The sequence below is a fragment of the Tribolium castaneum genome, chromosome 3 (genome assembly GCF_031307605.1).
Source record: "Tribolium castaneum strain GA2 chromosome 3, icTriCast1.1, whole genome shotgun sequence".
Taxonomy (NCBI): domain Eukaryota; kingdom Metazoa; phylum Arthropoda; class Insecta; order Coleoptera; family Tenebrionidae; genus Tribolium; species Tribolium castaneum.
The window spans coordinates 13,299,547-13,319,917 of NC_087396.1; the positions used below are offsets into that span (position 1 = coordinate 13,299,547).

The 20,371-nt window shown below is 34.7% G+C and overlaps 4 protein-coding genes across 10 annotated transcripts; 2 read left to right on the plus strand and 2 right to left on the minus strand.

Moving 5' to 3' along the window:
• Positions 1-115: 115 nt before the first annotated feature.
• Positions 116-10,442, minus strand: Nedd4. Of its 7 annotated transcripts, none has more exons than XM_015982064.2 (17): positions 10,116-10,442; positions 9,208-9,287; positions 9,081-9,162; positions 8,986-9,024; positions 8,732-8,892; positions 8,480-8,636; positions 8,290-8,426; positions 8,119-8,242; positions 4,927-5,265; positions 2,245-2,587; positions 2,067-2,191; positions 1,782-2,011; positions 1,611-1,732; positions 1,321-1,561; positions 1,046-1,274; positions 818-987; positions 116-769 (listed from the first exon to the last, which is right to left on the minus strand). In XM_015982064.2, the coding sequence occupies exons 1-17, from the start codon at positions 10,257-10,259 to the stop codon at positions 667-669; spliced, it is 2,826 nt and encodes a 941-aa protein (XP_015837550.1). In that variant the 5' UTR covers positions 10,260-10,442; the 3' UTR covers positions 116-666. The 7 variants fall into 7 exon arrangements, with proteins under 7 accessions (XP_015837550.1, XP_015837551.1, XP_008195851.1 ...); XM_015982065.2 differs by having other exon boundaries at positions 8,290-8,399; positions 8,480-8,639; XM_008197629.3 differs by having other exon boundaries at positions 8,480-8,639.
• A 313-nt stretch (positions 10,443-10,755) lies between these two features.
• On the plus strand, positions 10,756-11,675 carry mRpL24 (mitochondrial ribosomal protein L24). Its single transcript, XM_969855.4, has one exon. It carries the CDS (start codon positions 10,860-10,862, stop codon positions 11,616-11,618), a length of 759 nt encoding a protein of 252 aa, XP_974948.1. The 5' UTR covers positions 10,756-10,859; the 3' UTR covers positions 11,619-11,675.
• A 486-nt stretch (positions 11,676-12,161) lies between these two features.
• LOC663832 (uncharacterized) lies at positions 12,162-16,677 on the plus strand. Its single transcript, XM_969866.3, has 9 exons — positions 12,162-12,354; positions 12,412-12,550; positions 15,296-15,422; positions 15,471-15,589; positions 15,649-15,839; positions 15,885-16,037; positions 16,083-16,245; positions 16,299-16,391; positions 16,442-16,677. The coding sequence occupies exons 1-9, from the start codon at positions 12,269-12,271 to the stop codon at positions 16,598-16,600; spliced, it is 1,230 nt and encodes a 409-aa protein (XP_974959.1). The 5' UTR covers positions 12,162-12,268; the 3' UTR covers positions 16,601-16,677.
• On the minus strand, positions 13,245-14,968 carry LOC100142361 (E3 ubiquitin-protein ligase sina). Its single transcript, XM_015982124.2, has 3 exons — positions 14,840-14,968; positions 13,741-14,798; positions 13,245-13,691 (listed from the first exon to the last, which is right to left on the minus strand). Exons 2-3 carry the CDS (start codon positions 14,786-14,788, stop codon positions 13,261-13,263), a joined length of 1,479 nt encoding a protein of 492 aa, XP_015837610.1. The 5' UTR covers positions 14,789-14,798; positions 14,840-14,968; the 3' UTR covers positions 13,245-13,260.
• Positions 16,678-20,371: the final 3,694 nt, after the last annotated feature.

The following is a 20,371-nucleotide window of genomic DNA, read 5'->3' on the forward strand; positions in this document are numbered from 1 at the left end:
AAACCACTTTTTAAAAGAGATTGCCAAGCTAAGGGTAGGTTATACGTTGGAAAGGATTATATTTGGATGTGGACAAGGTTACAAGGCTACAAAAATGACTGAATTAAAGTCCAGCTTCGAACAAGTGAGTCTATTAAAATATATTTTTTAATCCCACATAACATATAAAGCATAATACAGCATATTTCAGATTTAAAATATATACAGTTCAATAGAATAATACAAAAACAGAATCAACAGAAACATAAATTATGAAAGTAATTAAAATAATGATGTTTAGTGACTTAAGTATCTTAACTAAATCGTCTTGTAATTTCAGGCTCAGCAAAATGTGAAAATACTTAACTTCCGTCGATGCCTTGTATAATAACACGTTGTATATTGAATCAACTTTTGGAATATAAAATACTTCACGTTCAACAATGGCCTAATCTAGTTTTAAAAAAGAACAAGCTAGGATATAGTCTACAGTAAATAGTTTAAAATTTTAAAACATGTATAATATTTACAAAGTACAATACAGATAAAAATAACGACTTCAAGAATCACTCTATAAAATATTTGTATAATAATAATGATTGAAATAGATTTCATACAGGCTGATAGAATCTTAAGTAAATAATGGACAGATTAATAGTTAAAAGAATACAAATTTCCGCACGTTCCCTAATCTACACCGGCGAAACCTTGCGACCCTTCAATTGCTTTGATTAGTTTATCCTTGAGGTGTTGGTAACTCTCGTAAGGAGGTAGATCTAACCGGTTGAAACTGCAACAAATCACATGATGATAACGCACCAAAACCAAACGCTCGTACCAGGTATGAGCTCGTGGGAAATTTTCAGGCGTGCCCCACTTTTCAATCGTGAACAGTTGGGGACCATTGCTTCCGTACAGTTCCTTAAATCCGTTCATTGGCACACGTGACGTCCCGGTGACGAATTGCAACAACCTCGCCCTCATTTCGTTACTAAACGACAACACCACCTACAGAAAATCAATAAAGCGAATGTTTACTGTTGTATTTTTTCACACTGATGCTTACCCTCCAAAACCACTGAATGACGATATGGTTGGCGTGATAATCCCCCTTGTAGAGCGTGTTCTGTTTCCAATCTTTGACATCAATGTGTTGTATCCCGCACATCAGCAGTTCGAGCTCGTGCTCATCAAAGATTTTCACAATACTCAAAGGAATTAAATCGTTGAAACCGGACAAAAACGCATTCATCTGCTCCTGGACCCGGCCGACGAACCGCCACTGGATTATACACCTAAAAGATAATTTTACCTAAATTTCTTCGAAATTTCTGCAATTACTTGATATAGTCGTCTTTATTCGTGTTATCTAATGGAATGTTGGCACCCCCTTCAATGAGTTCGTGAACGGTCGTATGCCCCAGCGATTCCTCGTCCACTGAAAACGTTAAATCTAACCCGCTCGGGTCATTTTCCTTTATCCACAGCAGCGACTTGTAGTATTCCGAATCTACCGACTCCATGTCTTTGAGATCAATTGTTTTACCTAACATCATTTTATAAAACGGTCGTATGAAAAATGCTACAAAACAACGGTGAGGGAAGTTGGCAATTACAGGTGACTGCAATACCGTCGAGCAATTTTCCGTGATACACAGCCATCCCAGCGACACGTCCGATGAATTTAAAGTAATTCAAGTGCTCTTCGTTACAAAGACCGGAAAATGGGTTTATTTGCAGTGTGTAATTGTCCCTAGAATTGCAATAAGTAATTCGTGATCAATCGTTTGCGAGTTTAATACATGGCTGAATATTCAAACAGGCCGTAGTAGGGATTAAACATCTCCTTGGACAACAGATAGAACCATTCTCTAGCTAAACCTCCGTAATCTAACCCGACTTCGCCCTCGAACTCAATCCACAGTTTCGTTTTCAACAATTCTACCCTAGGGACGGACGTTATCACCCGGAACGAGTCTTCCAAAATACTTCTTCGTTTCACTTTTATTTCAAATTTGTTGGGCACATTTGTCTTAAACGAACATCGGCGTTTTTTTATTTAGTGTTTTTGTGGCACACCAACTTACCGGTTTTCTGAGCTGCGCTTTCATGTATTCATATTTACGTTTATAATCTCTTGAGTACGGTATTGCTGGTCCCGCAATTTGGGGATTTGAGAGTCGTGGATCCTCCCATTGTGTTGTTCTCGTGTCTTTGCAAAATTTCGGTATAATTAAACCAAAAACTACAAACAGCATCGCTTACTGTGATCGATAAAGAATATCCTCCCGTCGGTGTGAACCCGCTCCTCCCATCCTTCCGGTAGTGGCCCTAGATCGTCATCAGGTCTCCTGTTGACTAAAGGCACGGTTGCTTGGTTAGGCATCGGACTCGCACGGCCTGTACGAGGATCCACCCATGATGTGGTTCTCTCATTGTGGTCAATGAAAAATAATCGGCCGTTTGGGGCCACCTGAACGGTCCATCCCGGCGGTAAACCCTCCGATAGTATTTCTAAGTTGTTTGGGGTCGTGCTATTGCTTGTTGTGGATACGGTGGAGTCGCGACGAGATGAGCTGTTTGATAAACTGTCGGTGTGATCCTCGCTCTGAAAAGCGACAATTGGTTTTGCTCATTTCCGGTCATTTCTTGGCACAGAAACAAAGGAATCGTTTAATTACACGAATTAACGAAATAAAGTAATTAACTGGGTGACCCAACAATTTTTTTCTCACTATTTTGCACAAAACACATGCTCAGAACAACAGAAGTGAGTTATTATTATGACTAAATTATTATAAATTATTACAAAGTTTCAAAAAAGTACATAAAAAATATTATGTAAATTTCAAATGAATAAATGTAAATGAATTTAGGAACGCTGAAGAATGTATTCGTAGAAGCGGAAGATAAGCACACTCAAATTTTAAATCTTCTGGTAAAAATAATAATAAAAAGTACCTAAGTATACAGTGTGATCCCACCTTCTGTAGCTCAATTATTAGCAAAGTTGGACTTTTGATATTTTGTAGACGTTACCTATTTATACTCTGGTACGCATTTTGAGATAATATTTTTGATTATTCAGACTGTTCCAAAAATGTATGATATAATAATAATTTTTTTAATGGTATGCTATTATTTTTTGTGCTCGTTCCAATACCTTTTAGCTTCTTAGATGTCCCTATTTTTTTAGATCGGTTCAAGAATTACTGATTAAAAATGAAAACCAAAAAGCAAAAAAAAAACAACAAAAAAAGATTTAAAAATTAATTTAAAATTAAACTTACGAAAAACACTTACAAAATTTTACTTTAGAAACTTTATTTAATGTACTTGGTTATTTTGTTACCATGTTGGTATTGAAAAGAATGCTAGAAACTTTGGATACTTTAACGGTGGATAAAAATACAGATGCTCATTTTACGTTGAACAATAATACTTTGGATGTTTTTATGTTGGATAAAATTACGTTTTGCTGTTTTGGACAGAAATACTTTGAACGTTTTTACTTTGAACAAAATTAAGCACTGCCTGTTTTATTTTGCAATAAACGAAGTTTTTAGCAAATAATTTCGAATGTATTCGTTTTTCAATTTCGCATCAAAAGATAAAAAAACAGGGATTTCTATTTAAAACAAGTAAAATAAAAAACTCTAAAGATTAAAAAAGTTTGAAATTAAATTGTAAACCTTGTAGTAATTTAGAATGTTTGTAGTAATCTTTTATTAATTTTTAAAACGAACGGTGTAAAACCGATTTTTTTGTTTTATTTTTTTAACAGTAATTCCTAAACCTATTTAAAAAAATTGGACTAAAAGATGTAGCTAAAAGAGCATCCAAATGAGCACAACAAACTAATAGCATGCCAACAACCCTAGAATAAAAAAAATACACCTAACAGGCCCATTTTACCTTTATGGCACCAACTTATGTTTCTTTTTTTTTTAAAGCTTACTTTTTGTACTCTTTAAAAAATTTAAAAACGTAATACAAACAAATAGTTAACAAAAAATAATTAAAAAAAAGTAAAAAAAGTAACAAACGTAACATAAGTTTCCAATTGTAGTCCGGAATGATTCCGATTATTTTCAAAAAGTATCACATGTTTTTCAGAACTGTAAAATAAGTTCCAAAAAAGTTAAATTATATTTACAAATTATTTTCTGAAATACATTTGATACATTCTGAAATATATTTAGAAAAAATGTAGTAAAAAAAACAAATTACAAATATTTTTTGACGTAATTCGAGAATAAATTGTTTGAATGTGCTAAACAGACACAATTATCGCAATTTTTGCAGAAAAAGCTGGTTTTACTTTTTATAAATAATCAAACATGTATGTGAAAAAACTCTGACGCAAGTTAACACGTTAGGCAGGTCTAGCTCTTTAGGCCCTTTGGCGTTCTGTAATTAGATAATCTTTATAATTATTACAGGAAACTACACTTACTATAAAATTAGAAAAGTACTGGCAATACTAAAATTATAAATAAATAAAAAAGTCATGTTAATTAATGCATGACCTGACCTGACCTGACAGGTCGCACCTGTGCACTGCAAGGTTAAACACATTAATTATTATGAAATCTCACTTTTCTAAGACACCTGTATAATAAAAAATATTTTCCTGGAATATGTCCTACAATATGAAGAATATTTATAAAATATCGAAAGTAATAACTGAGCTACAAAAGACGAGACTTGAGGTGGACTCAAAAAGTAGATAAAAAAAGTGAAAATAACTATACAACTGAAGACGACCTTTGTCGATTTGTGAGAAGAAAACCGCATTTTAGGCCACCCTTGCACATGACGAAAATATTCAGCCAACAATCCACACCAATTAACAAGCAATGAAATGACCTGTGAGTTAGTCAGCGGTGAGCACCCGAAAACGCAACACCAAGCAAATCATCAGCACGCACAAACACGCGTACCAACCTCCGAGTCCGTGTCGACAATTTCAAAATCATCGTCATCGTCGGCTCGTCGTTCAACGCGCGCACCAAAAACTGATCGGCCTCTCAATTCGAATTGTGGATAATCAAATGAGCTTCTTCGACTGCTTTCATTGCTTTCGGCCGAAGCGTTGTACTCTGAATCGTTATTGTTCTCTGTTGATCTGACACTGAGGCGATTGTTGAGTTTAGTAGCAAGCGTGTCGTCTACATCGTCAGATTCGACCCGTATTTCAGGCAGATTATTTAAGTCCAGGACCGGAATTACAACGTTCGAGTCCGGACCACCAGCAGCAGCACCGTCACTACTCGGACTAACGGCCTGACCAGCATGCAAACAGAACGCTCATGCAACGCTAGCTATTTGTTAATCGTGTTAGTGGATGACATGTACAAGACAATGGAGAAATTTGGCGGTTTTTCGGCTCCGAGATGCATACACGTTTATTTCTAGTGGTTATTTTGCATTGAAGGTTTTGCGATTAGAAAAATGATAAAATGTTTCAAGGGCAGACCGGCATAAATATTTATTCTAAAATTACGACGGAGCAACAAATTGGCAACATAATTTATAGTGCGATAAAAAATAATAATGCACTATTATTATTGTTAATAAAAATTATTTTTAAATTTCTCCCATGAATATGAGGCTGTCATTTGTACAGAATTCAATTAACGGTAATTATCCTAAATGTGATAAATTACTAGCAATTACCGCAGCTGCTGCCCTTATGACACAATGTACTTTCGTACAAACATTTATTAAATTGTTTAGAAAATTGTTTAACTATATATAAAACTCAAATACTTTCCACTTACTTTAAGATTGCAGTTTCGTCCAACTTACGTCTAGATAGATCTGGATTTGGCATTAGATTTTTATTGTTCGAAAAAATTAAATTTTTAAGAAGTGTTACCTCAACATAATGAAACGTCTAAATTACGTAATATTTTTAGCTCAGTCAACAACTTTAGCAATTAAATACACATAAAATGTGAACTTTTTGTTGCGCGATGTTTAATTCAAATTACTAGTTGCACGAATTTTTTTGAAAACTAATTGCTAATTTAATTATCTACCATGCGTTCATTTGAATTTATAATTAGAGTAGAACATCTTTTTATGTGATTGATAATAATTAAATTAAATATTATCGTTAAAAATTTTATTATTTGACTCTTCATCTTGTTTAGTTATGATAATCAGCGTCTTCGTAAAATTTAAAAAAATATTAAAGCCTACTCTAATTATAAATTCAAATAATCACATGCTATTTTCATTGTATGTATTTATTAAAACTACCAAATAGCTTAAATACGGGGTGATAAGAATTTATTTCTTGTAATCACTAAAAAGGTAAGGTACCTAAAAGGCAATTAAATGTGTAAAAATAGCAAATAAAAACAATATCTTGAGACCAAGTGGTGATTGTAAACTTTTGTTACGATTTCATGTTTTTTCCGTGATTCATTTTATTTTTAAACAACAGAATTTGTTCTTACAACATCATTTTTCATGCGATTTGATTTTTCAATATTTAAATTCGTTACAAACAGAATTTGAAATATTTAAAGTGAGATATTAACTGACCTGTGAGAGGTTCTAGCTAGAAACAACATCCAATTATAAGTAACTTTTGTTTTTCATAAATTCATGCAAAATTAATGAATTAACGTTTAAACTGAATTAATGAAAAGGCTTAATTTTTGACTTCATCAATTTTTGCAAGCAATGCTTCCCTTAAAAACTGGTGAAGGCTCATAAATTGAAAAATGTAGCCAATGACGCCTCTCTTTTGTTATAGGATATGTTAATTATTTTTTTAAACAGTTATTAAAAGGTAAAAAAAAATAAAAATTCAAAAATTTAATTTTGGATTTTTGGAAAAGTAAAATTAACTTATTAGCGATTTGTCACTTGTTTATTAGACAAAAATTAAACTTGTGTGCAATAATTAGTTTAATAATGGTACATTTAAGTGAAACTGAGCGTAAAGAAATTCTAATGATGGTTAGTTATGGCGACAGAGAATCAAGATGTCAATGGAAATCATTTTGTAGCATGAAAATCATGTATTTCGTGTTTAAAACTTTTTTTTATTATAACGTATTCCTTTTCAGTTAAAAGTGTTATTTTAATTATTATTATTATTATTACTTTTTACTTATTTTTTTGATTAAAGCTTATGCAGCAAAGAGCTAACGATAGATAAAAACAACATTTCCGAGACTAATAAAAGTTTACATTCTTGCAAATTTTATTAGATCTATATTTTGGACTAAAGTAAGGTATGCATGAGTTACACAACAGAAATCTGAAAAAAATATTCTTCTTAAAAATATTAAATTTGCTCATCTTGCCATTAAAAAAAAATAAGTTAACCTTGTATCCTAAGAACAAATGGAAATATAAATTTGACAAACATCTGAAACGATGAAATTATACAAATTGCAATAAGTTTTGATGAATAGTTTTTATAATATTTAACTATATCCATACATTTTAGCGACCCTGTATATGTCAAAATGATAAAAATATCCTATTATTATGCATTTTTTAATTATTGCAAAGCAAATTTAATAAAAAAATTATATGTTTACCACGAGACGTTATTGCAGTAAATTTATAAATCAAGCGATATTTTTACATAATTTAAATAAAATGAACACAAAAATTTACCATCATAATTAATTCATGAATAATCTGCTTTTTGAATAATTAAGATTGATAAAAAATTCAGACGTAATAATGCAGACAAGAATTTCTGAGAAACAGTCGATTCATTAGCTGAATTATTAATTTCGTTTTTAGGTATCAATAAAACGCCATTACCACTGGCTTAAAGACACAATTAAGTACACCATTGTGGCCAAGTTTTTATATCTTACTATAACGCAAAACAGGATAGGGTTCAATTAATCAACTTAAAGTGTGTTCCCAATCCTGTTATTAAAAAATTGTCAATCAATACGTGTTTGCATGAGAGACACTGTCACGGAACTGAATTTTTCCGTATAAAAAAAGGAAAACATGATGGGTTTCACATGTAAATAGCCAATGAATGATTGCCAACACCAAAATTTCAAAATAACACTAATGCACCACCTCATACATGCATTACCACTACACCAACTACTGATATTTCAGTAATATTATTTAAAAAAAATAACATACTTGACTTGCACTGGAATCGCCTCTGCCATTATTCTCATCCTCGGCGCTAATGTGGTAGCGCCGTTCAAAAACCACAGCCTGCTCAAGCACCCTTTGCTCTTGTAATTGGTTATCGACATTATTGCTGCACAAAAAACGCTAATTAAATGCCCAACACTCAAAAATAAGTACCTAGACGTGGGCCTCTCCCACTGAGTGGTTCTCGCTATGTGGTTGACGTAATACGTCCTCCCGTTCGCGTCTTGCCGCTCCTCCCAGCCAGGAGGCAGGGGCGCATTGGACTCAAAAGGATCATTAACATATACAGGCTTATCAAAAAATAAATCATTAAAAAAACACAACAAATCGCAACTCGAATTACCTGCGCTGGCCCCTCCTCCCGCCCATCGCTCATAATCTCCCAGTCGCGCTCATTGCCGATCCGGTCCGAATCGGGGGGCGCCGGGGGCACCTCGCTGTCGTGCAGAAACGCGTGATATATCTCAAGGTGCCCTCGAACTCTTGAACGAGCACTAAAACTGCTACGTAGAGTAATTGACGAGTAAGACCAGCATGCAAAATTAAGCACAAGTATTAACATGCAAGCTAGAAAAAGTTAGGCCAAGTGTGCTACCTTCTGCGGCCTAGGAGGTATTTCACTGTTCCGATGTTGCGCCCCTCCTGCTCTCGCGGCAGATTTATCAGAGTTATCTCCACCATGCCGAGGAAGTCATCGCGGGTTAGTCTGTTCTCGTCAAAGACTTGGAGGATCAGCTTGTGTTCCGCTGGTTTCACCTAGCCAGAAAATTAATGTTCCAAACCACGCTCGCAAATAAGTGGCCTGTGACTTGACTTGAGTCGCAGACCACTCTGATCAGTGATACTTACCCGAAATATGAATTCTTCGTTCCATTCTGGATTGAGGGTCTGTTGGAAGTTAAAAATGTAAAATTTAGTCTATTTATTAATCGTTATTACCTCACCCTTTTCTTAGTTTTTGTTAAAACGGAATCAATCGTTTCATCTCCGTTTATTGTGTTCAGATCGATCTTTACGTAAGGATCACTAAAACGATAATAAGTTTTGTGGCTTAAAAGCGGATTACGTTACCTTGCCCCAAAAATATCCTTTTTCATAAGATTCTTTCCCCTAATTATTCTGAGCCGTATTTTGCTGGTTGGTTCTTCTGTCTACAAAACATGGGTTAGATTAGATTGGTAAATAGATCATTGAATAAACAAATTAGTGATAATGTCGCTATTAGAGAGCTTCGTTTCACTTTGTGTTTAAATTACGACTTCACAACAAAAACAAATAGGTTTGCTTAGGAGCAAGGAGGAGGTTTAAGACCTTGTGCAAATGACAGGTCAGGAGTTAAAAGATCGATTAATCATAAAATAAGTTATTTAATTTGCCGCAATATGCATGTGCCCAAGGAAAAACATACGAGTGACATTGATAGTAGAAAATGATCCTTGTACGTAACTAATTTTGCAACTTACAAGTCGATCGAGTCCGATTTGAGGAAAGTATCCATAGATATTTTCTGATGCCATTAAAGATAAAAAACTAAATTTGTATGTTACATCTAATGTTAAAATGATCACAGCCACGAAAACAATTTATTCATTCCAATAAGAATTGACAAGCTACACAAACTCTAATGTCAAACTTTTTTTCAACAATGACGTTTTTGGGGAACTCCGTGCGCTGCGGTTGGCCGCACTTGTGACACAAAAAGGTTGCCACCTTTTTTTTTAAACTCGGTTTAATTTGTTATATTCTCTTATCTTGATATTTGCTTGATAAGGGTTACGGAGATGCGTCCGAATCCCAAAATTTCCAGTGCCATAATTAAAATAAAGGTTTTGTTGGCAAAAGTGGACCAAAAATTGAGAAAAGTACCGGTTTGGGAGTTTGGGCAAATGTTTTTTCGTCGGGTTATGCAAGCAATTAAACTTGTGTTTATTTTATCATGTGATTATGAGTTAGGTGTTTTATTGCTTTTAAATTCTTACCAATGTTGACACGCAAAATGATCGTCTTGGGCTATGGTTTGAAGATACAATCGATAGCGATCGTAATCTATTGCCCAACGATCTACTTCGTTGCCGGGGGCCATCCGAAGGCTCAGCAGGTGGATTTTGAGGTTGCAAGGACATGAATGCAAATCTTAATCTCTTGCATCACGCTTAATTAAGTAAACGCACTATAAAAACACAGTGTTCTCCACAGCTAAATATTTATAGTTACAACACTTGAATACACGAATTCCAACACAAATTTGAAGATTTCTCTTAATTTAATTCTCTTATCTTTCACCGTGAAATGTGTGATAGCTGGATAGCTGTGTGAACTCATATCTTGAGATTAGTATCACTGATAAAGATTAGAGCATTGCTGTACGCACATGCAAAGTGTGTAAGGCCTAGATTTTTTATTTACTCGTTAAATGTTGCCCTATTGTGTTTGATAACATTAATTATTTTTTGTCATCTTAACTTGAAACCGCTACTTCTTTTATAATTAAAAATTATTTTTTGGGTTATATTACTCGTTTCATAACAAATTATTAAGCATTACTTTGGCTTCATTGAAAAAAAGACACTGAAAATTGTTTTATTTGAATTACCGCATAAAAAAAATTAAAAAATGTTGGTAGCATTGGTGCCGAACGTCGATAAAATAGACCTCTGTAGAGTGATCTAACCTCTAACTTGAAAAATAAATGGAAAAATAATTAAAGTAGTTACAAGAACAAAATGCGGCTAACACAGTTCCTCCTTTCAAAAGTGGGCAAATACTCCAAGGACTATTCAAATTTGCCCGACCGTTACATAAAGCGTGCGATGGAGCAAGTGGAGTGGAGGAACCCCAAAGGCATCCAATACAAACCAAATGCGGTGGCTAAGCGCACCAAGTACAAATTTGCCATGCACCGGCCGTGGACAAGCCAATTTCGAGAAGAGAACGCACCGGGGGTTCACCACGCAAAAGTTTTCGTCGAGCCTATCAGAAAATGGAGCTTCTTCCGAGGCGACCGTGTTGAGATTCTTGCTGGGAAAGATAAGGGAAAACAGGGCATTGTCAAACAAATCATTCAGGAGCGTAATTGGGTCACGGTTGAAGGTTTAAACTGCGTTTTGGAGAAAGTCGGGGAGCGGAAAGGTTTCGAGGGGGCGTATTTGCAAGTGGAGAAGCCCCTTTTGGTGACTGAACAAGTGGCACTTGTTGATCCCTCCGATTTGCAAGCCACGCCATTTGAGTGGAGGTTTACGGAAGATGGGGAGGAAGTGAGGGTGTCTACAAGGACCGGGAGGATAATTCCCGTTCCTGCGACAGCGGAAGAAACCATAGATTATAAGACAAAGGGGACTTATAAGGAACAGCCCAAAGACACCGCAGCGAATGATGTGACGCAAATTACGTTTGAACCGAAATTGCAAACGTTTGAAATGGATGTTATGAACAGCATGGGCATTAAAGAGGACCGGGTACCCCCGAAATATTACTGGTATTGATTTTTTGCCAATTTGTAATATAAACTAATTAATAAAATATGTACAAAAAGTTAAAAATTGTTTTATTTATTATACAATTTTGTGATTAAATGTTTTAATTATGACTTTATGAGTATATTTACAAATCTTGGGTCTTATCCAAAGGCCTTATCTTACATGTGACACGTTATTTACTTAGTTAGATTTTAACATCACACACAAATGTTTAAAAAACGACCAAGCGTGATTTCACAAATTAGCACACGCCACTGACAGATTCAGGGATTCCCCTAGTTATCTCACCAGAGCAGACTTGATAAATATTTTATTAATAGAAGTGCAATGAATATAATTAAAGACAACATTTTTTTTTATAAAAAAATAGTTTTTGAAAACAAGTTTTTTTATTGATGAAATTTCCATTCGTTTCAAAACAAAAAGTGAGTTTTACGTTTGTTAAAACAGCGAACTATTTAGATTTGGCACACGAGTCTGCGCACTCGCCACTGATAAATTCGGGGAAATCCCCGATTATCTCGCCGGCTGGCCACATAAATAGTTTGGATGGCCATAAGACGAGTTATTGGCTTTTGGTATTCGATCGTGAGTTGTGTCTAACGTAAAACAATAAACCGGTGTTTGGAGCAATTTTTGTGTGAAAATAATCGAAAATGATGTCTCATTGTTACTTAGTCACAACTTTTATTTTACTTGTGCTGGCCAAATACGGTGTTGCCGACAAGAAACATACTTTTAGGTAAGAAAAAACAGAATTTTCTTGTTGACAGTTAGATTTTAAATAACATTTGTATAGTTTTGAAATTCGCCGGCAAAAAACACCCACTGAACAGTACATCAACCATGGACATCATTTTGGTCGTAAGTTCCAGGAAGTTATTGAGGGGCCGGGGCCACGGGATAACGACTCCATCGCTTTGTACAGGTTTTTGGACGTGAGTTAAATAATTTTGCATAACAAAACCCATAAAATGTAGTAGCGGAGTGATTTTGCAGTGTTTATTCACGATTTTTCTAGGGAAATTCGAAACTATATGCGTCCATCAAAGCTTCAATTGTATTTATTTGTGTATTAATGAATTAATGCAATATTTATTTAATTTTTTTTTAAATAAGACCTGCTTCTAAAAATATGTTTGGTAAATGCTTGACTTATCAAATTATAGAGACGACTGGCAGGCGAAAATAAAAGCTGCAGCCGTACACAGAGCTTAATGTGTATTTTTTATACAATTTTTAATAATTATTTCTTTTTTAAAATACACAAATGTATTTTGCAAAATCAAAATATTTATTGCAAAAAGTCTACAAAATACTCGCATTGACACTATTTTCTGATTTTTTCCTTTGCAAGCTAAGAACAACTGCAGAATATCTTAGTATGTACCTTACTTTTCTTATGAAATGCCTAAATCAAAAATTAAATTTAATTTACTTGAAAAAAATGATATTTCTGACAAACAATTCTTTAGAATCATAAATAAATGCTTTTAACTTGTGTTAGAAGTAAAAGCATTTCATTTTTAATACAACATAAGTTCCCAAACATTTAGTCATCACTTGCAGATGATAATACTGTCATGTGTTTAGTTTTATCTCCACATTTATTTTTTGTTAAAGAAAACTCGGTTTTGTACTTTGCAATTTATTGCCGTTTGCGTATTTGACAATAGTATGTAAACACCCCGTTACAAGCATAAGAAGCCAGGATATTATTCGGAAACAAAATACACTTTTTAAACAGTTCTTCAGAATTAGTATCAGTAAAGCACACATCGCATCTTATCAGTCTTCTATCAGGTTTTCTCATATCAATGATTCCAATTTCGTAAATAAAAACAGCGTCTTCTTCCTTTTTACGCAACACTTCAACCGCCCAGAAACTATAATCTGAATTGCGCTTGAAACTCAGTCTAAATATATTTTCATCAAACACCATGTAATACTTCTGGTGGAAGTTGTAAAAGTCGATCATTTGCTCCAAACGAAACTCCACGGTAGTTTTGTAGAAATCGGCCGCAATGACTTTATCCTTGTGATTCTCATCCAGGTGTTTTCCAATATTCGAGTGGGTTCCTGAAATTTTTAATGTATTCTATTGCCACCCGAAATTGCTGCAAATTACCCTTAAATGAACAGTCGTCCAAAGGACAGGGGTACGGTTTAAACGGACAAATCGCCTCGTGTTTGCCCGAATCATGAGCTGGCAGCATCTCCTCGCACCCCAGATGGTGGTACATGCACGCATAACTGATTCCTGCAGTCAAGCCTTCCAAGGCGTAATTTCTCGTGGTTCCGAACAGGGCGCGACAATTCGGACAGTTTTCCAATCTTGGCCTACAGTTGCTACAAAAACTGTGGCCGAACTTGCACTGATAAATTGGCGGCTTCATCAGCATTTTGCAAACGGGGCATTCGAAATATTGGAGGACTTTTTCATCAAATTCCGCGGCTTCGTTCTGCGTGGACATTTTTATTTGCAGTGTGACCACATCAGCGGCCTCGGTCATCTGTTTCAAAGCCGCTAAGTTAATCCTTGTGGTGTGCATGCTACTGAATGATGAAACTTTGCACTTTGTTTCAACGCAGTTGCTACTTTGTCCGAAATGCTTGATAGTACAATCATAATTACATTCAGTGTTTTTTACATCACAGATTGTGTGCAACAAATCTTCGCGATCTTTTTTCACAATTATTATGCACTCTTGCTTGCCTTTGAGCAGCTTCGTTACGTTCGTTTCCTCGTTTATGTTGATCTCAATGACAAAGAAGCTCTGAGGGTTTGCTATCACATGCTCAGAGTGGCATTCGTTAAAGTGACTAGGAAAATCGCTCTGGACTCCTGTCCATTCACAACCGGTGTGTGACAACAAACAAGGTTTCTCATGAAACTTACAGTTACTTTCGTGCTCGTTTAAAGCACTGAAATGAACCCTTTTCTTGCAACCCGTTGACTGAAACTTGCACGGGATTTGAAGCTCCTTTAAAATCATCTCCAGCTTGACATTGTGCAGCCCTTTCCAGTCCCTGTCCTCACAACAATTGGGGCAAACGTTCCCCACATCTTCTATCAGCACTATCGGGAGCGTAAGCAGTTTCTCGCAAACAGCACAACTGAATATTTTTTCCGAAAGTAGCTTGTCTGTGAACTGAGTTAGGGTTTGTTCTGCCATATCCAAAACCCTGAAAAATTCACTAAGAACTTTTTTGAGTCAAATAACCACCTGCTGCGACTCCACACTAAATGACCACATTTGAACTGGCTATCATGCTGTTTTTGCACAATATAAGTTAAGAAGTGACAGGTCAGATAACCCCAATTTCGAAACAAAAATTTTTTGAACGAAAAACCTAATCCATTGCATCATGCTATCTCTTGTTTTCGTAAACAATAACAATAAGTTGATAATTGATAATTATTTTAAAATAATGGTTTTTAAGCATTTAAACTAGAAAATTACAGGAATCTTCAGGTCCCGGTCGGTGTGTGGCGCCGTCTGGAAGTCAAAATTGAAAAGTTCATAAAATTTTTGGCGCCAAACGTGATTGTTTAAATTGCAATCAAATAACAAGCATAACTATTAAGTGAATTTTTATACAAAATTTATCAATTCGTTATTAATAGACATTAATAACATTAATACTAAAACTAGTATAATTTCGAATTCTAACAATTCCAGGATGAATTTTATGGTGAAATAGTTATTGGCCATCCTGGGCAAAAGCTGAACGTTGCGTTTGATACAACTTGGAGTTACTCATGGGTGATATCCTCGAAGTGCAGTTCTATCAAAACGATTGGATGCTGTGAGGAGAAATGAGCCGTTGGTGAATTTTTTCTTATTTAAATTTTAGATTTTCACAACAAATACGATCATAACAAATCATCTGAATATAAAAAGGATGGTCGTCCTTTTGCAATGGATTTGGGCACTTACAACCTAACTGGGTTCTATTCTTACGATAACATTTCTGTAAGTGAAACAGAATTGTCCGCGGAATTTTCTAAAATTGCATCGAGTCTTTTTTGTAGATAGCCCATTCCAACGTCACTGCACAATCGTTTATCGAAATGGTGTATGTCCCGTATGAGTTTGTGTTCAACAAAGCGGACGGCGTAATGGGTCTAGGCTTAAAAACTGACGAAAATTACGATCCTTTTTTCTACACTTTACTGAAACAGAAGAAAATAAAGAATCCAATTTTTTCCATTTATTTGAACAGGTAAATAAACCTGTATGTTGTAACAACTACAATTTTCTACTACAGAGATCGGCAGTCAAATCGTGGAGGTAATGTTATGTTGGGTTTTGTTGACCTTAAGCACGTCCACAAAACCAAAGTGGGCAAAAAAATCGTTTATGACAATTTCACTTACTTGCCGGTGGAAAATTATGCTTATTGGCAATTCCAAATGGACCAGTAAGTTGCTAATCATGTAGTTACCATTTTAAACTTATTTTCTAGAGTTGTTGTAAAAGTCAGTAAAGATAATAATGTCGTTGTGTGTGAAAAAGGTTGTAAAGCTATTGTGGACACTAGCTCTAACGCTATTGTAGGCCCTCAAGCCGACATCGCTCAAATACACGACGCAATTAACGCAAATGAGTTTTTCTTGCACCGATATACGGTAATAATTACGAGTATAAGTTAAACTTACCCAAAAAAAACATTTTATTTTAGGTGAATTGCGATACTGTAAATAAATTACCGAAAATTGACTTTATGTTGGGTGGGACAAATTTTACACTTTCGGGAGAAGACTACACGGTTAAAGTAAGTGTGTAAATGGATATTGAGCCCCGATGTTTTGTTTCATATTTTAGATGTCTTATCATTCTGTGACTATTTGCCTATCAGCTTTTATTCCTGCCAACACAATTCAAGAACAAGATCGCTGGATTCTTGGAGGGGCATTTTTGGCCGAATTTTATACAGTTTACGACGTACAAGCTAGGACCATTGGCTTTGTTAAAACTAATTAGCTTTGCTTAACCTGCCTTGTAATCTTTTTTTGCTCTCTAGTGTTTTGTATTTTGCTTCCAATAAATGATTAATGCCTTTTGTGTGTGATTTTTGCAAGTCTAGTATTTGCGGTTGTCTATTGGCACGATGAGGCAGCAAATTATTCTTTCGTGTTTGCATAATTCCAGACGCGTATTGTTTGAGAACAAAATGTCGAGCGGGATGGTAGATGGCCCGCGGCCGCTTGTTAGTATTCTGACATCGTAGATGAGACGGCAGCCACCACGTTTGTTCACGCTGTTCTCTGAACACCTCCTCACGAGCGTCCCTATTCAAGAGTCAGAGCTTGGGGTGAAGAATTACCCCGGACGATAACAAAAACACCAGATACGAGTAATTATGTAAATTTTATTAAGTCGTTTGGGAAGCCAGATGGACCTTTACGCCTCAAGGGACATTCCAGGAACTTGACAAACTCGAGGAATTGTTCTGACAGAAAGGTAATCCCTGGATGGACCTGACCTGACTCTCGAAGGAGAGCTGTTGCTGCGGTGGATCAAAATATGCAGGAATTTGCACACTTAACTCAATAAGTGCTGAACGCAGTACAAGTTCCATTTCAATAAGAATAATTATTTATTATGGGTTATTTCCATTTTCTTGCGTAGCTTGGACCATTAAAGAAAACTTCGGATGAGTAGATAATAATTTTCGTCGACCACGGCCGATTTTTTCTTTGAGCTGAGTCGTAATTGATTCAATTATACCTGAAATAGGGACGAAGAAGGTACTACGTCAATATTATTTTTTGTTCATTAAATTCAATACTTTTTTTTGCTTTTAATTTTTGTTAAAAAATAATGAACATTAACGAAAGTTTGAGAAATAATATACCTACAAGGATATCAGAATTCAAATTATAAATTAACCTTAAAGTGAGTTTACCAATTTATTTTTGGCTTCAATTATTCGTAGAAGTATGAAAAAGTCTTGTTACTCTTGTTACGTGAAAAATAAAATTCTACTTTTGCTTTCCTGGCTTTTATTACCTAATGAAAAATTATCTACGGAATAGTATGTAAATAATGTGTAAACCATCACGGATTAATCTACATATCAATCGTCCTGGCGAGTTCTAATGGGTTTTTAATTCTTTTCGTAAGTAGGTATCCACTTAAATTTTGTATTTTTTTGCTCCCAAAGTTTCATTCAGCTTCCGGATATTTTTTGTAATACTCTATAAGTGCACTTGTATGCTGTTTTTAAAATTTTGGATATCCTGGAACAGTTTTCACCGACTTTTCGTCCTTTTTGTTGGATTTTCAAAAAATGTCAATTGAGTGCGCGCGCATGCGCTTTTATTTCGACAAGGCCATTGCGGGAATTCGTCAGTTGAACTTTTTTGACTAATAAAAGAGTTTCAGTTTAATACAACTTATTTATTTCCCTTCAGTGTTCCATTTCTTAATGTTTTTTATATAGCACATCGTCCAGTAGCCATAAAATTCATAGAAAAACTGAAGCTGTGACATGCAACAAAGACAGACATATCCTTTTATGAATTAACGTAAGACACCTTAATGATGTTGTAAAATTTGTAAGCATTTTGATTGGGCAGTTTGAGGTCGGCCATTAAAATTACGGAAAAAACCAATCACTGTAGATTTTTCAATTCATTGAAAAATTGTGTTTTTGGACACGATTGGTTCATTTAAGGTCGGCCATTATAACAACAAGAGAAACCAATCACTTTGAATTTTTTCACTCATTCAATAATTTAATGGGAATATAATCAATGAATAAACCTAATGCCTCTCTAAGTTAAGATCTAGTGAAAAAATTAGCAAAAGCTCAACTCATTCAACTCAGTTGTCACAAATTTCGTTTAATTCTTGCTTTTATACCTAAAAATTTCTTAAAAAAATATTTTTTTGCCAAAAGGACTTTTATGGAATATGGATGGACTGTCTTGTGTCTAAATACAGAAATCATTCCTTACTAAAATTAACAGATTGCACGTACAAGAACAGTGGTATAATAATAGTCAAAAATTGGCTCCTCGTACGAAAATTTTAATGAATGTCAAATAATTGTCAAAGGCTTTCGTATTTTCGTCATTTTCTTGGTAAAAACTAAAGAATTGTGTAATAAAAAAATTTTTGCAGGAGCCTTAATTCACGCGCTCTCGACGTACATACGTATTAAAAAAATATTCTTTTTTTACTTCAGTTCTCAGAACCGAACTAGCTGTAGGAGTTATGTTTTCACTTCATTATTTTGAAAATACATGTCTATTATTTTTTTAAATTGAGTACTCAGTTATTACTCTTAAGTTATTATTAAATAAAATTCAAAATTCTTTGTGATTTGATGTCAAATACTTATATAGTATAGTATTATAGTGAGTATTATTATCAAAAGTCGTTTCAACATAGCATGGACGAGTGTTGTGACATGACTTTCTGTGAAAACCGTTTTTCAAACATTCATTTAAGCTGTATTGATTTTGTTTCTATAAATACGGAAGCTTTGTATTGCTCTAGTTTCTCCATTGTAATTTTGCATTTTATCAAACGTAAGAAGTATTTTTAGAAATATTTTAAAATATGTCTTTACTTACTTACATTGAATAATAAGTTTATATTATTGTTTAAATTTTTTTATGATGTTTCTTAACTTTATTTATAATAATATGTACGAGTAAAAGACTTTATCAAAAATCAAATACAATATTAAAGTGAAAATTAAAACATCTGATTCAAAAACAAAAAACAAAAATAAAACGTGGTAAAAATTTTTGAAAATGACCAGATTGTTTTAACTATTTGTAAAAAAATCATTAAAAAATCGGGTAAACAATCTTTTTGTAAAAGTTATTGGACTTTGATGTCATGCTGAAAAAACGCTCGTAGATAGTAATTTGTGCTTTGGGGGTGGGTGGGTCTGACTGTTAGTAGAATGTTGGCAGTTCGTCTCGAATATATTTTTGGACGATGAGTGCTTAGGGCCGGATTGTATCCAGTTGTGGAGCCAGAGCGGCGCCGACACAGACTCCTGCACTATCAATCGATTAAATCATTGCAGTAGTTCTGTAGCACTTGCTCAATTTTTCCGACTTATCGCGAATTCTAATAAGGTTTGATTCTTCAACAGATACTGTTTCTCGTATGCACACACACCATCAGATAATCCACATGGAGCGATGGCAATTTTATGAGATTTACTTGTGAAATACAGATCTGTCAGTGACATAAATCTTGCGAGTTGGAAATACATCTGAGTATGACAACCACTCTGCATACCTTTCACGGTTTACGTCGATGGAGTATGAAGTGATGTGTGTGTTCCTGCAATATTTGTCAATACTTTGTTATTAATGCTCTCATCCTGATCAAACTTTTGCCTAGTTTGAGCGTTAAAGCTAGTTCCATTTATGGATATTAACGGCGGGCAAGCTGCAAAATGTTAATTTTCACTCTGATCTACTGACGCGAAATTTCAACGTGAGGCTATTTGCTGGGAAAAATGCTCGGAGGATGCATTTTATTTTATTAAATTTATTTCAGTTGCGTTTCAGTTCTAGAATAAAGCTTATTCTTGGTGTTTTTCTCTATTTAGCTCAGCGATGAAAGATAAGATGAGATTTAAAAATTTAATTCTGTCTGAACAATACAATACGAATCTGCAGTCCGCACAAAAGGCCTTCGCATGTCTGCGCAGTCTAAGGTTTTCAAGTGGCAGTGGTTTTTTCGTCTTATTTCCAAAATATACGAATAAATCTGGCGACTGAA